Source organism: Semicossyphus pulcher, unplaced genomic scaffold (genome assembly GCF_022749685.1).
Source record: "Semicossyphus pulcher isolate SPU_LCO1_2020_fin unplaced genomic scaffold, fSemPul1.0.p SCAF_5, whole genome shotgun sequence".
In the NCBI taxonomy this organism is placed as follows: domain Eukaryota; kingdom Metazoa; phylum Chordata; class Actinopteri; order Labriformes; family Labridae; genus Semicossyphus; species Semicossyphus pulcher.
In genome coordinates this window covers 29,122,199-29,139,890 of record NW_027211726.1, presented here as the reverse complement: position 1 = coordinate 29,139,890, position 17,692 = coordinate 29,122,199, and the positions used below count along the sequence as shown (strand labels likewise).

At 41.8% G+C, this 17,692-nt stretch overlaps 1 protein-coding gene across 1 annotated transcript in view; it reads left to right on the top strand.

Annotated features, from left to right (window-relative positions):
* Positions 1-17,692, top strand: part of ptprua (protein tyrosine phosphatase receptor type Ua) — a 243,005-nt gene that overhangs the window by 153,045 nt on the left and 72,268 nt on the right. Inside the window, exons 8-10 of the mRNA XM_069681002.1 lie at positions 3,114-3,434; positions 8,489-8,598; positions 13,162-13,363. Coding sequence (XP_069537103.1) covers positions 3,114-3,434; positions 8,489-8,598; positions 13,162-13,363 — 633 coding nt within the window. The remainder of the gene's footprint in view (positions 1-3,113; positions 3,435-8,488; positions 8,599-13,161; positions 13,364-17,692) is intronic.

Genomic DNA, 17,692 nt, shown 5'->3' with positions numbered 1-17,692 from the left:
ACAAAGAGTTGAAAGACATTATCTGAGAAACAGTCCAGGAACTCATCAGCTTTCTTTAGAAGACAATTTAGCTTTCTATTTATCTTTATAATATGTGCGGAGTGCAGATAACAACCAGTTGTAAATTCTTCTAGGGCTGTCAACGAATATTCTAAATTCGAATATATAACCGAATTGTAAGAACAAACGGATATGAGGTTGTTAAAATTAATATTCAATGTGAAAAAAATCTGCACTACCGCGGCTGCCTCGCGAGCTCTTGCATGTTCTCGTGTGTCCTCTTTACGGAGCATCCATGAACGCATCACAACGTCACTTCATACGTTAATAATTAACTTCAGTCTCGCTGAAACGAGCTAATACAACAACCGTGCGCCGTGTGGTAATGATGGCGGAGAATTCAAATCCCAGCCCGGCCAGAGAGAGAGAGAGGTTCTCACCCCCAGCGTAACAGACAGGTGTAGGTATGTTCATTTTTTGACATATTCATGTCTAATAATGTTTAAATAAATATACCTGTCCCAGCACAGCTCGCTCTGAGCGCTGAATGTCCGTTCTGCAGTAAGCTAATTATTTTATGTGTGTATTTTGCAAAGTGTTAGATGCCTGTGTTGGTCTTTTAAAAGGCAGGTTTATGTTCATATATCTTTGCACGTAAGTTTGTCTTGCGTTGTATTGATATGTCCTCTTGTGGCCAAATTGCGCAAAAATAGATATTCGAATAGTTCAAACCTTTTGTGTTTTTTTGTCATTTTTTGGCCCATTTTGACAGCACTAACGTCATCTCTCATCTACAACTCTAATCTCTCATCTCATGCTGCTGTTGGACTACACACAATGATGAGCGATCAGAGGACACAGTATCGGCCCAGACATCTAATATCAATTATATTGATATCTGCTGGCTACACCGGAAGCCATGAAATATTGGATGTCACCCACAGGGGCTAAATTGTTGTCAGGTGATAGTTGATGGGTTCCAGGATGGCTGCATGATTGAATGATACTGTTGCAAGGGAAGGTGTGAGCTTCTTCACAAATCGGCTAAACTTGGTTTCACCCTCCCGGGAAAGAGCAAGCGTCTCTGAAACCAGCAAGCGTATCTCTCTCTCTCTCTGTCTAGTCTCTGTCCCCTCAGAACTGATGTCTCCTTCATGACATTGCTTTGTTCTTTTACGCAACAGTGTCAGATCTATGCTTAGTGAAGCAGCAGTGCTCTAACTATCAACACCCCAGTCCAGCCCTCCAGAATTCTGCAGCTCTGCACCGCCAGTCCGTGCCACGCCGAAGGCATTTCCCTCCTCTTGGCTTATCTCATGTCTCAGCAGTACACTTGGAGATCCAGGCCACACTGAGGGACAGAAATAACTCCTTGTGTGCTTGAAACTGGACATTTGGCATGACAGGGACACTGAGATCTACAATCACAGCTTTCACACATGACAGCACTAATTAGGCTTCAACCAATCACAATTGATTCTCTGCCAAGGCCGTGCACGAACCTCCTATTAAACCTTGTTGGTGTTAGGGGAGATAGGAATGTTGAAGGTTGTGTTTGTATGCTATTTCTTCAGGCAGTTTTATGGTTTTTTCATTGATTCACCCCTCTGTAACCCCTTAGTCTAAGCTTGTAAAGTCAGCTGCAACTGTTGCTGTCTCCTTTTTCCCCATCAGAATTTCTCTTTTATGTTGTACTGGGAAAGATTTTTAGGTGAAAAATACACTTGTCCTGTCAGCATAAATCCCCAAATTGTGCTGCAACAGAGAACATCTCACCCCCTCTAACTAGAAATATACTGACTGCAGTTTTCAACCCACACATCCATTCATATTCTATCCAGTGGCAGCCAGACATCTGTCTCCCAGTAACATTCTTCTGGGAGATCCTCAGATGGGAGGCTGGATATGTAGTCCCCCCCCGCATGCCCTAAATCTGCCCTTGGGTCTACTTCAAATTGATTGTGCCCAGAATGCCTCCACAAGGTAGCATTCAAAAGGTGTCCTAATGAGAAATCAGAACCACCCCAACAGGCTCCTTCTCTACTGGTAGCCCCGTTGTATGGAAGTCAATATTACCTTATTAAAGCCTTTTGCCATTGAGTTTATGGTCGAATCACTAGTTTCAAGTCCTCTAGTTCAGTGCTTCTCAACTGGTCTACCCTCAGGACCCACCACCACCTCCTTAATGACAAAACGTGACCCAAATGTGTGCAATTTTTCAACCAGTCAAATTCATTAAATGAAAAATGGTGCAGTGTGGAACTGAGACGGAGGAAACATCACAGTATGTCAACATCACAAAACACAACAGTATAATAGCAGGTAGCAGAGCGAGGAAATATTCCCTCTACAATTAATTCAGCTAACAGCCCTTTTTCAACAGAAATAAACTATAAAAGTGCAACATAAATGCAGCACGTTAGGATACACATGTTCTTCAAAATAAAAGTGCAGCATAGTTTTTTTTTTCAAGCACACATCTGCAACCCAGTGAAAACAGTTCCGTGACCCACTTTTGGGTCCCAACCCACCAGTTGAGAACCACAGGTAATTCAGCTAGATGTTCATTTAGTAAATTATGGTCCCATTTGTAGTTTAAATAGACAATTAAACAGGGTATGATTTAGAGCGTTGCTACCTGTGATTGACAAGTTGCTACCATGGTGACCAGTCACTCCGTATAAAGTGCAGCATTTAACACATTTTGTGAGTTCTTTCAAAGGCATCGGTGGATCTAAACTGAAATAAAAGAAGAATAAATACCAAAAAGAATGAAATATTTATTTTTTTCAGATGGCCTGATACATCACTCAAAATGAATGCTAATAGACACATGAAAACACGATTCCCATAATAATTCAAAAACAAAAAAGTGGCTACAACCTGTCCGGCTGTCCCCAACTGGCCAAAATGAATGCTGCTTAAAACGTATATATAGTATATATATAAAATAATAAAATCAATAATTTGATAAAGAGTTACTTTGTCCAACCCTAGCTCTGCTTTTTAGTATAGAGACTTTGAACTGAGAAACAAAATGCTTTCTCACAGTGCTGCTGGTAAGCTCACATTACCTACTTTATTGACATGTATCTGCTTCCTTTTCTCCTCAGAGCCTATGCGTGCCTTGCGGGGTCTGACGGCCACAGAGATCCAGCCCCGGCAGCTCGCCCTTCAGTGGGAGCCGCTGGGCTACAACCTCACCCGCTGTCACACCTACACCTTGTCCCTGTGCTACCGCTACTCCATGCCAACAGGGGGCAGCGGAGGGAACAACGCCACCGTCAGAGAGTGTCTGTCTGTGGAACGAAACACGTCTCACTTCACCCTGAGAGACCTCCCGCCCTTCCGCTCGGTCCACGTCCGGCTGGCGCTGGCCAACCCCGAAGGAAAGAAGGAAGGCAGAGAGGTCACCTTCCAGACTGAGGAGGACAGTGAGTGGGCCATTTTATTTTTTTTCCAATTAAGTTACAAGTGCTTTAAGCAGGGAACAGGGCAACATGAGATTTGACCCAATTCATCATACTCACGGCGGCCATTTTCCTCCCTACGTCATGCTTAGGGTGGGAAGTTCAGATGTTGTTAAAATGTTGTCCTGCTTTACGTTTGATCAAAAACTAAAAAGACAATTGATAATGAAAATCCAGAGGGACATAAGGCCATATTTGAAGGTAAAAGAACACATTTGTTTTCTCATTAGCTATGCGAGACAACAGCTAATGTTAGCATACTACTACTGCCTAGCTAACACAACATTAGCTACGAATTCAGGCTTTTCTGATTGTATCCTGTAACATTATCAAACAGTATTATCAGCTTACAGCCACTTTTGTAGCTTACAGCAAAAATTAGCTAGCAGTTGGCTGCATGTTAGCTTTAGCTGTTGTCTGATAGAAGCTAACAGGTTTCAAATATGTTGTTTTAACTTCAAGATTTGCTCTCACATTTAAAGTAGTGTGCCTTGTATTCCAACAGATGGCGATAATACGCTACCTGCTACAGACCAACCGAGGAAACTAACGAGCTAAGCCTTTGTTAACCTTTCCTGCTTCAGCGTCCCGAACCGTAGTTAGAAAGCACAGGGGAGACTTATTGTTCTGCTCCAGGGCCGAGGCTGTAGCTAGCTTTGGGGCTAACTGCCGTCACTTTAATACGCCAGCAGCATACCTAAACTGTACATTAGTTCTGTTGTTTATACTCCCGATCACTCTCTTCTCTGCTCTTCCGCTGCTCCGGTCCCAGACACACATACGTTTTCTCTCACTCGCTCACCACGTCGATATAATTCGAACAATTCCATGTCACGTTGAATTTGTTTGTACTTGGTTTTTGGGAAAAGTGATACCCAGCATTGAAGAGTGTATAGACTTGGTCAATAGAAGATGACTCAGTACAGTTAAACAGTCTTCAGGCAGTCTTTTACTTGCAAAAATATTATTATATAATATTCAGTGCACAGGAGAGAAGTCAGGCAACTGGCAAACAAATCTGGCAAGGAGAAGACAAAAAGGTCAGACAGAGATCAGAAAAACAAGACAAACACTATAAAGCTTTTGTTACGCTTGGCATGGGAGACAAAGATGAACTGGCACTGAGACAGACTGCATTCCAATACCCATACTTCAATATTATTCCGAAAGATGTGGTATGTGCTAATACATACATTTTAAATGCAGTATACTGCATCGACTTGCATTCCTACCCACAATCTTCTGTGCAGCAGTAGATAAGTCATATTGACTGGCATGCTAGAAGAATGGCTTTTTTTAATCTCAAAGACAACCATAATTTCCCTTGAAAAACTGTGACAGAGGGTCAAAGTTCAATGCATTGCATAGTATACACTACAGACATACACTACAATACACTACAAACTATGTACTACATCGTTTATAAAGGCAAGTAAATCGTATAATAAGTAAAAGTGTGATTTGAAAAGCAGCGACAGACTAATCACTCTATGGCAGGCAGGTAACAGGGGACAGGTGACACTAATCAGATGGGGCAAACAGTAACGCTGGCAACAACATGATGTGACAAAACAAAACAGGAAGCAACAAATCCATGAACAAGGGAGCACGCTCAAACAATGCAAATACAGTGGTTGGACATAAAATGTAAGCCTTTGCTGAAATAAGTCATGAGTTTGGTAACTGTTCAAGTGCAACATCATTATGGAAAACAGGGATGTGTTTTATGTATGCACCAAAGCTTTTTATTGTCACAGTTCATCAGCTCTCGCTTCAGAAATTCTTGAATTTCTAGTTTTCAGTGCTCCTTCATGCTCAGATAATTATTGTGCACTGCTTACACAAATCCATGCCTGTAGTCATCTAGTAGCAGCGCAAAAACACAAATATTGACTCATAAAATGAGCAGGATCAGCGTTACTAAATGGAAGATCAGCCTTGTAAATGGCGACCAGTGGAACATTAATCAGCTCGGGCCGCGGCCGCTAGCAAAACGGTGAAATGATTTTGCTTATCTTTGTATTCATATTTTCCTGTGTACATCAGCAGATTGGGCACATTGTAATGCAAATTCCCAGAGAGGGTCAAACACTTATTGTTATGTGGAAAAAGCAATATTTTTTAATGTAATTGAATGCCACTCAGGGATACTCTTGTCCCAGTGGAGTGAGTGAGAGGGAGGGGGCGGCTATGATATGAAATTGGCACATTTTTTTATTGCACCTTTAAAATGCTTTTTAATATCTGCAAAAACATAGGATTTTGTTTTACATTCAATTTAACAGAAACACTTTAAAAAACAAAGCAGTGGAGGAGATATGGAATTACAGACAGCACGCTCAATTATCTCCACCTACACATTGCTGTCTTGTAGGCAGGGGAGAATTAATTTGCATAAATGGAATACCATACACTGTGTAGCATGGTGTGGTAATTTTATTCATTAGATTTTATTGGTGAGGAAATGACAAGTTAAAACACGTGTCAAAAACCCCAGCCATGATTGTTTTTCCCCCGCTTTACTGGATGTTTTAAATGTCACATGGATGGAAAGTGTTTCATCCGTGCTTTTGAGTGGCTGAATGGCAGCCTGTCAGTCTGACAGTCCCCAATCCTCCTGTCACTAGGAGAGCGCCATCACCATCACAACTACAGTAATTGAGCTGCAGCCGGTGACAGTTTCTCTTGCCTGCTTCCTGTTGGGCTCAACAATCAAACCCCGGTGTACTGCTTTGCTCACACAGTGTCTCTGCTGCTTGGACAGAGCAGATTTAGCTTTCTGGGATTGATGGGTACAGCAGGATTCTGTTCTACTGTTCTCTGCCACCCTCAGCGTCAGCCTCTTAAGCCTCCCCTCTAGCTTTTTTAAAGTAAAAAGTAACAGGTAGCTCCCTTTTATTTTTAAAGCATTGGAAAACGCAACAGTGATGCTCGAGCACTAGACAAATTGTTTCTTTAATATGTGAAGCTAATTTTCAACCAGCCCCCAGGAGAGTTTGAAAAAGTAAATGCAACTTGAATACCATACAATCAAACACAAACAGAACTAAAAGAAACGGCTACAAAGAAACAAACTGACAACAAGAAAGGAACACTTTACAACAAGGGAAAAGAAACCCACGGCTATCCTTGTCATTATATGGATAATTCTTGCTTATCACGACTCAGGTCTTATTTTCGCAAAAAAGAAAAAAAGGCACACCTCTGCACAAAAGTAAAAAGCCTTCACTCAGGTAGCTATTTTATAAAGAAATGCTAAAAACCTGAACAATTCAAGTTTAAAACTAGCTGATGAACTACCCTGCAGAGAGAAAGGCTGTCCAGTTTAAGCTGTCTCACAGTTTAAGCTACTATTTCCTTTGTACTCGCCAAATAAAATGTCTAAGATCAGGTATAAGGGTGTCATGCCTTAAAAGAAGTATAACAAGTAAGCAGGTAGACAGGCCTTTACCCTGCATAATACTGGAGTTGTAGGTCTACCGCTGCCTCGATCAGTTAGTTCATTTGTTGTTTGTTATTGTGTGACTTTGTGTGGTGTTTTAAATGGTTACTTTAGGATCCAACTCAATATTTGTGTAGCATACAATCACAAACAAACTACTGGTCAAAGCCGTGGCAGAGCAGCAACCAGTTTGTTCTTTAAGGTAAAATGACTATTTAAGTCAGTGGAGTCTGGTGGTTTTAAAGAGGACAAGAGGACGAACTTACTATGTTAGTTGCAAAATAAAGCACTTTTAGTGGACGCACATTTGTCCCCAAGGAATACATTGTAAGCAAAGCAACCTACTGAAGCACTTCTAAAACTCTGTGTTCTTATTAAGCCATGTCTACACGTACATGGGTATGTAGTTATTTTTCTGCCTTTCGGCCTTTCGTCCACTCAAACGCCGTTTTAGGTCCCTGAAAACAAATCTTTTGTAAAACTCCAGCAGGGTGCGTTTTTGTCTCGTGACGTCAGGCTGTGCGCCGTTATCTCCTTTATGAGATGCGCTAATGAGGCGACATTCCTTGCAAAATGACGGACATGACAAAAACAGTGATGCTTCTAACCGTGCTAACAGGACTTTTTACATGTTTACACATAAATGTACAGTTACTCGCCCACTATATTGATATATCGTCCCCCTTCCTCGATGCGCCATTGCAGCACGCCAGGTAGTCTTCCGGCAAAATTTTTTTTTGATTGGTTGCGATTTTCTTTTTCTTCTTCGCATGACTGGGTTATATCTATATATGTTGGTGTGGCATTCTCATGACAGCGTTTCTCTTTTCGTTTGGACGCAATTTTTTTTATAACCGTGCTTGTGTGGACGTCTTTTTTGGGGGGGGAGGACAAAGGAAGGAAAAATACCCGTGTACGTGTAGACATGGCCTTAGTCAATACACCCCAAAATATAAAGAGACAAATTGGGTCCTGATTAAAATGACCAAGATTCCACTTTAATTTTCAGCTTTATTGTCTTAATTGTAATTGTTTGAATTCTTAATGCTTGAAGGCTGTTATAACCAAGAGGTAGCACAAGGCACCACTAACAACAATCCACAGGGAATCATTATGTATCCTCAGTGCTTATTAAACTGCCCGACACTTCAGGCACCAAAAAAGGAATCCTCCTTTAAGGAGATGCATCTCATTAAGCCAGAATTTGCAGATACTCAGGCTGTTCACAGGTTGGATTAGTCTGCTATTTTCTGTCAGGAAGGTGCTAAAGAAGAAAAATCTGCTGTCATCCTCTAAGACACGGTGCTCTGTTATCAGACAGTAGAACCCAGAATCTCAATTCATCCTGAGGGCTGGGAGCAAGCCGGTCCACAGTTTCCTCTCATCACCTCCCCTCTGCTCCATCTCTCTGATCCCACTCTTTTTGTCCTCCTCCATCCCTCCCTGGCCTCCCTGTGCCTTTTTCGCTCTGTCAAAGGTGTTTTACCCCCCTGGTATGTCTGCGCAAGAGTCCATTAACTTGAGACCAGAGTGGAGTGTTTGTTTCAGAGGCGGTTGTTTTTCTCCTCTGCTGCAGTTCCTGGAGGCATTGCTCCGGAGTCCCTGACCTTCACCCCGCTCGATGACATGATCTTCCTCAAGTGGGAGGAGCCTGTAGAACCCAATGGTCTCATCACGCAGTACGAGGTAAGACGCCTTGTTAATCATGCAAAAAAAAAACCCCACAATCCACAAAGATGCGTCTGCTTTCACATCACACACTAATCCTCTGCAGGTGTAGGATGTTATTTTCCCCTTGCCATTATCTACTTTATTCTCTCTCCTTCAGAATAATGACTCAAATGAAGGGAAAGTCTCCCCTGCTCACTCTAAAGACTCCCCGTCTGTGATTTCCCCCTGGCTTGTTTTTCTGTTTCTCGCCCTAACGCTGGTAGCACACAAGAGCCTGAGCCACTAGAGTGGGGAAGGACCCACTTTTCACAGTTCATGGGATTTACTGTACATGTTCATATGGTAATGAAGCTGAGGCCCAGACTGCAGGCTGTAATTACATGGGGGACAGCCGCTCTAATTACTTATTTGCCTAAGAGATGCCTCCACAAGGGGGCAAATTTAAATGTTTCTAATTAATTATTGAAGGCCCCATATCAACCCGTAGACCTCTGTAGTACGGGCTTTGGAGCTTTTTTCTGCAAGTAGATGTAAAGACCCACAATAGCTGAACACATGGGAGCCTGATGGGGAGAGAAACTAGTTCCCATTCACAAGCACAGGCGAGGAAAGTGAAGAACCAGGCAGTGAATCGAGTGGTGCTGTAACCTTGCTCAGCATACAGATGAGGTGGCCTTCTACATAACCTTCAGATTATTCCTGCTCTGCATGTACAATACTGGATTTATGAGGTGGAAACCATTAGCAGTATTTGAGAATGAACAAAACATTAGTTAATACCTGTTTGTTTTCAGGGGGATTTTTTAATGATCCTGTTTTCCCAGCACATGGGAAGGCTCGCAACCTTAACAAAGTATTTATAGTTTTTTGGACAAAGTTTTGAGATTGCTTTAATTTATCTCACAACCCCAGTATCACAGCAACAATGTAACATTTTGTGACAGTCGTGGGTACAAAACACCAAACATCTCACTTTCTGTTGTCTGTGGTAACCTTTATTTGATGGATGTGTCCTTTTGAGTAGGGCTCAAAGGCCATAGGCACATCCTGTATGACCATTCAAAAAATAAAACAGGAGACGAATTCAGAGAAGAAAAATAATTATATTTTATATTTAAATGTTTTACATATTTTGGGGTCCGTCTATGGTGCCATCTCACACCCTCTCCGTTCTCTTCAGAAGAGAAAAGGGACTTGTGCGTCTTGGCGTTTGCTCAGTCGGCTCAGTTCGGGACCTTTTGCGGAGGAGCTCGGGGTGTCTCATCTGGCGGGACCGGGTCACTCAGGCTCCGGTTCTCGCTCCTGTTCTGGCTCAGAATCAGACGCGTCACCCGAGTTGAATTTATAAAGCATTTATCTTTGCTTTGACCAACTACTTTACTATTGTGCTAAATCCACGTACGGGATTAGAAGTGCTTGTGTGCATAATTAGTGTCGATTGGGCCATTGTTCTCCTCCCACGGATGAAAGCACCAACGCTCAACAACGTCACTCGGCGGCTATAGGGGGGTTGTTGAGGTTGAAAAACAACAGCAAAACACATTGATCTGTTTTTCTAAATGTAATTACATCATTGTGACAATGCAGGCGTGTGAAGGATAGGTATTTAGGAAAAGTCAGGGCAGGAGGAAACGTATCACACATAATGACGGATTTAAATTTGCCACATGTTGTCTCTGGCGGTTCTCGTGTTACATGACCACTGGCTCAGTATGTGCACTATAAGTGCTTGTTTTTGCCACCGACAGGCTCAGATTGTTATTTGAAGTGTCTGATAACATTAAAGAAAGGATTATCACAGAGATAGACCATTACATTTAGAGAGCAGTCACATCACTACATTAACAAAAACCCTAACTAACAGGAGTTGCTGGTCTATCGCTGCATTGATACGTTAGTCTAAAGTGATGAAGGCTGCTGTAGAACTGCACCACCTGCGTTTTGAAGGTAAAATGTTTCGGTTTATGAAATGTCTATTAAGTCTGTTGGCTTTATATGTTTACTCTCTGTTTATTTGTGTATAAAGCATGTAAACTATAAACCATGCACAGCTTTTATAGCTAATTTGCGATGTCTGTCCAAATATGGGCCTTTAAAATCCATACAAATCGACAACAAATACACAAGGGACAATAAAGAACAAACTCAACAGTTACATAGACAGAACAATACAGAATAAGAACTATCATGAGACGAGTGGCTTTCTGTTATGTTGTCAGACACTTAGAATTACAATCTGAGCCTGTCAGTTTCAAAACAAGTACTTCTGACTGCATTTACCCGCAGAGAAAAATTACAACTATTATTAAAACTATTACAGCCCGTTCTGCAGCTGCCTGCCGAAGCAATGCCGAAACTTTTGTTACCTATTTTGTACCATTAGGGCACCAAAATATGTAAAAACTACAGGGCCCAGGTTTAAAAAACACAACAATTCCCCTTTGAAATCCATAAGTCATGGAGCTGTCCCTATATGGATAATAATCAAACATTGTTCTGACCTCATTTTAATTGCCACCGATGGACCATTCATCCCTTCATCCAACGGTGTTCTCATAGGCAGCTGAAGCCCCAAAAACATTTACACCTCCTTCAGATCTTATCGATCTTGATTGACAGCTTTAAACAATAACAGCATGCTGGTCTTTTTTCCTTCTTATCATGCTCTGTTATCATTATGTTTTCTGGGGCTTCACTCTGTTAACTACCCTAGAAAGCTGTGTAATATAAGGCCAGCAGAGCTGTACAATGAGGATATGACACAGCGTCTCCCTGACTCTGATAATCAGCGGCTAACCACAGCATGAGATTTATGAGATCTGTGCTGTGAGATGACATCGTTTTGCAGTCGTCTCAAGATTAATTGAGAGGCGTTTCTCATGAGAGAGCCTTTAAATAAAATGCCATCTAAATTCAATCTTCCAGGTGGTGTGAATAATGAGCTATAGGCTGTGTGAAGCATATTACAGATAGTCGGCAGGCTCGTACAGCACTCACCTAAGAATGGAATAAAATGGGTAGTACTTACTATGGCCTCATTTAAACACAGGCCAAGGTTAAAGACACAAATCTAACTTTGACTGAACTCGTAATGGGCCACAGTTCCTTCTCACTTGAGCTGCGAGGATGTCGGTCAGTCCACTTCAGCCCAGAATGAAATGTGTCAACTACTGGCTGTGAAATCTGTTATTTTGTCATGATTCTTTGAATTCTCTGCCATGAAATTTGATACAGTTTTCTTGTAATCCCCTCAGGATCAACTGTGAAAACTTTGTTCATGCCCCAAATAATCATCTGGTGCATCTTTAAGTCACATTTTCATTTGCCAAGTAGGGAGGTGTTGCCATAATCGTACCATTTTTCACTCTTCATGCTCTGACTCAGAGATTATTTCCATTACGTCCTGCATGTGCCTCTTATCATAAACATCTTAAAGTTCTTAAACAGAAAAAACACAACTGAAAAGAAAACTGAAAGTGGATTCTTTCTAATCTTACAATTTTAGCAACAACAATTTTTTTTGTGAATCTATATTGTAACAGTGTGAGCTACTTTTTTTAACACAGGTGGTAGATACCATATTGTGTTACCTGTGATTAGATAACTACAATATAATTACAACTTTGTAGTTAGTCAATTTGAGTATGCTGTAAAAATACTACACAACCCGTAACTGGTTTAGAGTATTAAGACCAATAAGGCACAAAACAGATTGGAAAGTTATCGAAGCTGCGCCCACAAATCTGTTCAGTTGTTACATGTTACATCTGACTGACGAGACCTAGAATTCACGACATATAAAACTATATATGCAGACAACTGTGCGGATTTGAGCTCCTCAACGAACATTTGTTTATATTGGAAAAAAAACCCTGGATCTGAATATTTACCTAATTTATGCTTAAATGGTTTCTCACAGGGTGCACAGTGGTGCAGTGGTTAGCGCTGTTGCCTCACAGCTAGAAGGTCAAACCCAGGCTTGGGCAAGGTGGGCCTTTCTGTGCGGAGTTTGCATGTTCTCCTCATGCATGTGTGGGTTCCTCCGGGGTCTCCGGCTTCCTCCCACAGTCCAAAGACATGCTCATAAGGTTAATTGGTGACCCTAAATTGCCCATAGGTGTGGGTGTGAGTGCGAAAGGTTGTCTGTTTCTATGTGTCGGCCCTGTGATTGACTGGCGACCAGTCCAGGGTGTACTCTGCCCTTCGCCCAATGACAGCTGGGATAGGCTCCAGCCCCTGCGACCCTGAACAGCATAAGCGGTATAGATAATGGATGGATGGTTTCTCACAAGAAATTCCCGTAGAGTGGAAAAATCCCCTTGATATTTCTCAGGGTTTCTTAGTACTACATTGTCCCTTCGCTGTATAAACAAATAACTGCTGCTACTTTGCTACTTTGTGTTTAAGGCTAATGAACTTGCATAATAACACAAACTAAGACTGTGGTCATGTTCAATTCTGATAAATCTGCTGCACATCAGAATTTGACCTTTGTTTTTAGGAGCATATTAAGATGTTGACATGTCTGAGTAAAAAGCTGTCTTGACTTTAAACGAGGCATCTTTTCCCTGTTTCCAGATCAGCTACCAGAGCATCGAGTCCTCAGATCCAGGCATTAACGTGCCAGGTCCTCGCCGCACAGTGTCCAAGCTGAGGAACGAGACCTACCACATGTTCTCTGGCTTGCATCCTGGAACCACCTACCTGGTGTCGGTGCGGGCCAGGACTGCCAAAGGGTTCGGCCAGACAGCGCTCACGGAGATCACCACCAACATCTCTGGTGAGGCCTTGTGCTGATCAGTGTACCTGTGTGTATGTGTGTGGGTGAGTGTGTGTACTTATACAGCTGTTTGTGTGAGAACCATTTTGAGTTTCAGGGTGTGTTAAGATCAGTAGAGAAGCAAACTTTTAATTACATACAAAGTTACTGCAAAAACACAAATTGAATTTGCTATAGCCTACCAGCGTTGAGTTTCTGTTTATGTCCTGAGGTCACTTCCAAAGTCCATTAAAAAAACAAGCAATTTAAAAGTTTCGTCTTGTTGACAGACCTCACAACAAATGAATTTATACTTTTTATAAACTTGTATTAAGATGGAGTTATTTCTGCACCCTCTCTACCTGTTTATTGCAGTTTAATCACAGCAAAATCTGTTTATTTTGGGTTCTTACTGCAGTAAAAAAGCAACAGTTTAGCCAGTGTATGACTTAATACAGCAAAACTGCCTGCTGAGATAATTGAGGTGCTCCACAGCTGAAACAGAGCCCCTGTAGTTGTTGTACATCCAAGAATCCTGTTGCTGCATCGAGTCTGACCTGGCTAACAGGTCATCAAACTGCCACTGTTCAAGTAGAAACTTTAAGTAGCCTGAAGCAGCAGTGAAGTTAATCCTGAAAAAGTTCCTGGAGAAAGCAGTGATATCCGCCAAGCTGTGTGCCCCTCTGGGCGCTGTAACTAACCCAGACATGACTGAGTTCAATTTCCCAATGTATCTGGTGGAGTAAATATTTGCTAGACGTGTTAAACCAACATGAATAAACTTAAATACTCCAGCGTTCAAACTCACACCAGTAATGCAAGTAATGCAATCGCCTCTGGTCAGAGCAAACTTTTTAACATTGTAAGGGGACATTTTTGGAAGCTTTGGACGTTTGGCCGGTCCTTACTTTCAGACAGACCTTAAAAGGTTTGTTTAAATGTTTAGATTTGGTTATGTTTTAGTGTACAATTGGTTTTAGCTTTGGGCAAGAGTAAGGGTTGGACTGTTGGTGTCTGTTTATGATGGATAAGGTTAGAGTAAGAGGAATGTCAGTGATGAAAGTACATGTACCTGCATGCTTGTGTGATGATAATGATTTGGCCAGCATGAAGTTAAACCAAAGTATTGAATAGTAAATATCTAAATAAGATTATGTAGCTTCTTTGCTGCTCAGTGTTTCTGCTAGGATGTAAAAAAAAAAAATCTCATTAATTACAGACATTGTAATTAATGTATCGCAATTAATCGCATATATCAATGACATATGACATGTAGACTTCCACATCCACACTTTAATTGTACTCTCTTCTGCACCTTATTAAGTTTTAATTCACCATCTACTTTAATCTGATCACTTAGCTTTGCTTCAGTCCCCCCAACACACCTGCGTCTCTGCTCTCTGCACAGCTGCTGGCCCCGCCCCCTCTTTCTGTCTGTCTCTCTGTCTGCTGTGTTGACTGTCTTCATCAGCAGTCTGTTTAATTAAGTCACAAAAGTTAAATATTTTCTCTCACAAGTCAGTTCTTACAGCAACGTGAGCAGCGTGTGCACGAGGGACATTATTAATGACGAGCAATCAAAACAATCGATCGTTACCAAATGACATCTGCACCTTTTATAAGCTTTATAAACAGCGACAATCAATGTATTTACAGTAGGAACATACTGAGATACACAATAGGATTGTTTACATTGCGTAGCAGAACTGCATATGATTGTGTGCGGACAGGGAGCGTCCGATGTCGGACCCTCTTTTGCCGTTAGAACCCTGTGTGAGGAGTAAACTGGTCCCGCTGTTGCTCAATTGGTTGCCACGACTTCACGTGTGATTGACTTCCTGTGACTCCTGTCACTGTTTCACTGCTCGTCCTCAACGAGGAGAGCGGGCTGCTGCTGCAAAATGTATGTAGCGGAAACACTGCTGTATGCACATAATGTGGATTTCAGACATTGTGACAGCACCACTTTAAGGGGAAAAAACTTCACTACAAAAAGTGTTTTTAGTCAAAACATTTTGCAGATGACGGCAACAAAGGCTAAGTAATGACTTGCAATTTCCCTCTTTTGAAGTGTGTTTGATTAAATTACACATACACTTTTAAATTATACAAATTATCCTTATGTCCTCTCAGCCTAACAGCTTTGAGACATGCATCGCCTCTTTGATAAAATAACAGCAGACCTAAATTATAGTGAACCACTCGTGTTCACTTTGAATGGTTCGAGTGAAAACATCTTTGTTCAGCCAACATCACCGTAAACACAGACCGTGTTTATCACTCAGAGGAGACGCAGCAGCCGAGGAATTAGTTGCTGTGTTTGTGAGGCAGAAGGTGGACGGTAAAGATCTTGACATCAGGTTTGAAAATGAGTCTGTGTATTGTCAAGCTGTTTCGTTAACTGTGCGTGCTCAGATCAAAGGTAACATGTTACTGTGATGTTTTCCCATCAGAAATTACTAGTACTGAATTGGGTGCGTGGGAGCCCATACAGAAATAGTAAAAGGTAAACTTTCCAGACAGGTCAGCAGAAATCACCTCCTCTTACTTTCCAATTTCTGTAGAAACAGCCGCTCTTGGTGCTGTTAAAAGTGTCAAGTTTGAAGGAACCTCTTGCAGCCTTGTAATTCTTCACTTTTATGTCTGAGAAGCTAAGGCTGAAGTTGTTTGACAGTCTTCTTTTAACCGTGAACAAACCGAAGACTGAATGTCAGAAGTGGAGGCAGCCAAGGTGAGGTCACGCCGTTTTAAAGCTTCCAGTCTGACATTTTGTTTGTCCGCATCTTTTCTTTGGGAGCCACAATCGACCATATTTGGACATAAGTTACCCTGTATCATTGTCTGTTTCACTCTAATTGGGAAATAATAATTAACACAATGCCTTCAAATCCTGGTTGGTTGGTTAGTGGGCCTTTCAGTGTGGAGTTTGCATGTTCTCTCCGTGCATGCCTGGGTTCACTCCGGCTTCCTCCCACAGTCCTAAGACATGCTCGTTAGGTTCATTGGTGACTCTAAATTGACCGTAGGTGTGAATATGAGCGTGAAAGGCTGTCTGTCTCTGTGTGTCAGCCTGTGATTGGCTGGCGATCAGTCCAGGGTGTACCCCGCCTCTCGCTCAATGACAGCTGGGATAGGCTTCAGCCCCCCTGCGATCCTGAATGGGATAACCGGTATAGATAATGGATGGATGAATGTTAATAGAACATAGACTTATACATATATTTTACATTTTCTTGTCACCGGCTTATTTTTTTGCTAATTGTCAGGGTCTGGATCAGGAAGACATTTATAATTGACAGGCAACATGCATGTAAGGGCGGATCCATACATCTCTTCCCAAACAGTCTACTGCACTGAATCATTTGCATGCACAAGCTGTGTTGGACAGCTTTGTTTGCTTGCTGAAACTGCAATGCAGACTTGATGTAGTTACCAGCAGGGCAGCTGTTTTTGCTGTGATGTGCCTACAAATACTAAATTAATTTCTTCATATTGAGTTCTTTTAATTGAAAATGTTTCTATGGAAACCCTGAAAGCAAGTGTGAAAATACTGCTGATCCATTCTTTAAGTTTAAGTTAAAATATTTCCTCTTCCTGTGCTTGGGACTCACTGAATTGGGATTCAATTTCAGTGTTTTGAAACCCATCTTTCCACAAGATACTAAGTTGCACACCTACCCCATGTTTTTAAAAGCACTCAGAGCATTCTTGTTGTTTGCTCAGCATGTTTTAATTCCTCCATGTGCTCTAAACACACAGTAGCTACTTGCTGTATGTTGTAGCATGTGTGAGCAGGTTATCCAACATAACTGCCATGCTGTTCTTTTGGCTATAAGGGCTTCCGTACTTATGTGTCACTTATATTTTTTATTAATTCCAAAATTGCATTCCCTAGCATTCAGCTTTGCATTCACTCTGATCCACAGATCTGGGCTGTTTTTGTGGCTGCAGCCCTGACTGTGCTTGGGGTCATATGATTTTGGCAGTGAAACATTAGTTTACAATCAGGGGACATTTCTGCAGCGAGTTGGCTGATGGCTGCGTTGAAGCTGCTGTATTCCTGACACATCTGTTATGTCTCATAGAAAAGTCGCTGGGCCAAATCCTGCGTGGCTTAACGATGCTTTCATGGATAATATCAGTAGTAGTAAAAAGTAGTTACAGTGAAGCGACCAGAGCCATATCCATAGTAACAGAGATTCAACCACTGATGCATCTGTAGTCCGGAGCAATAACCAAACACGCAGCGTCACCCTGCAGAGCCTGGCAGAGCGGCTGCAGCTCCGCTCACTGCCAGAGCTCTGCCGTTTGAGAGGAGGAATGGACAATAAGCAATAAATGCATAATGTA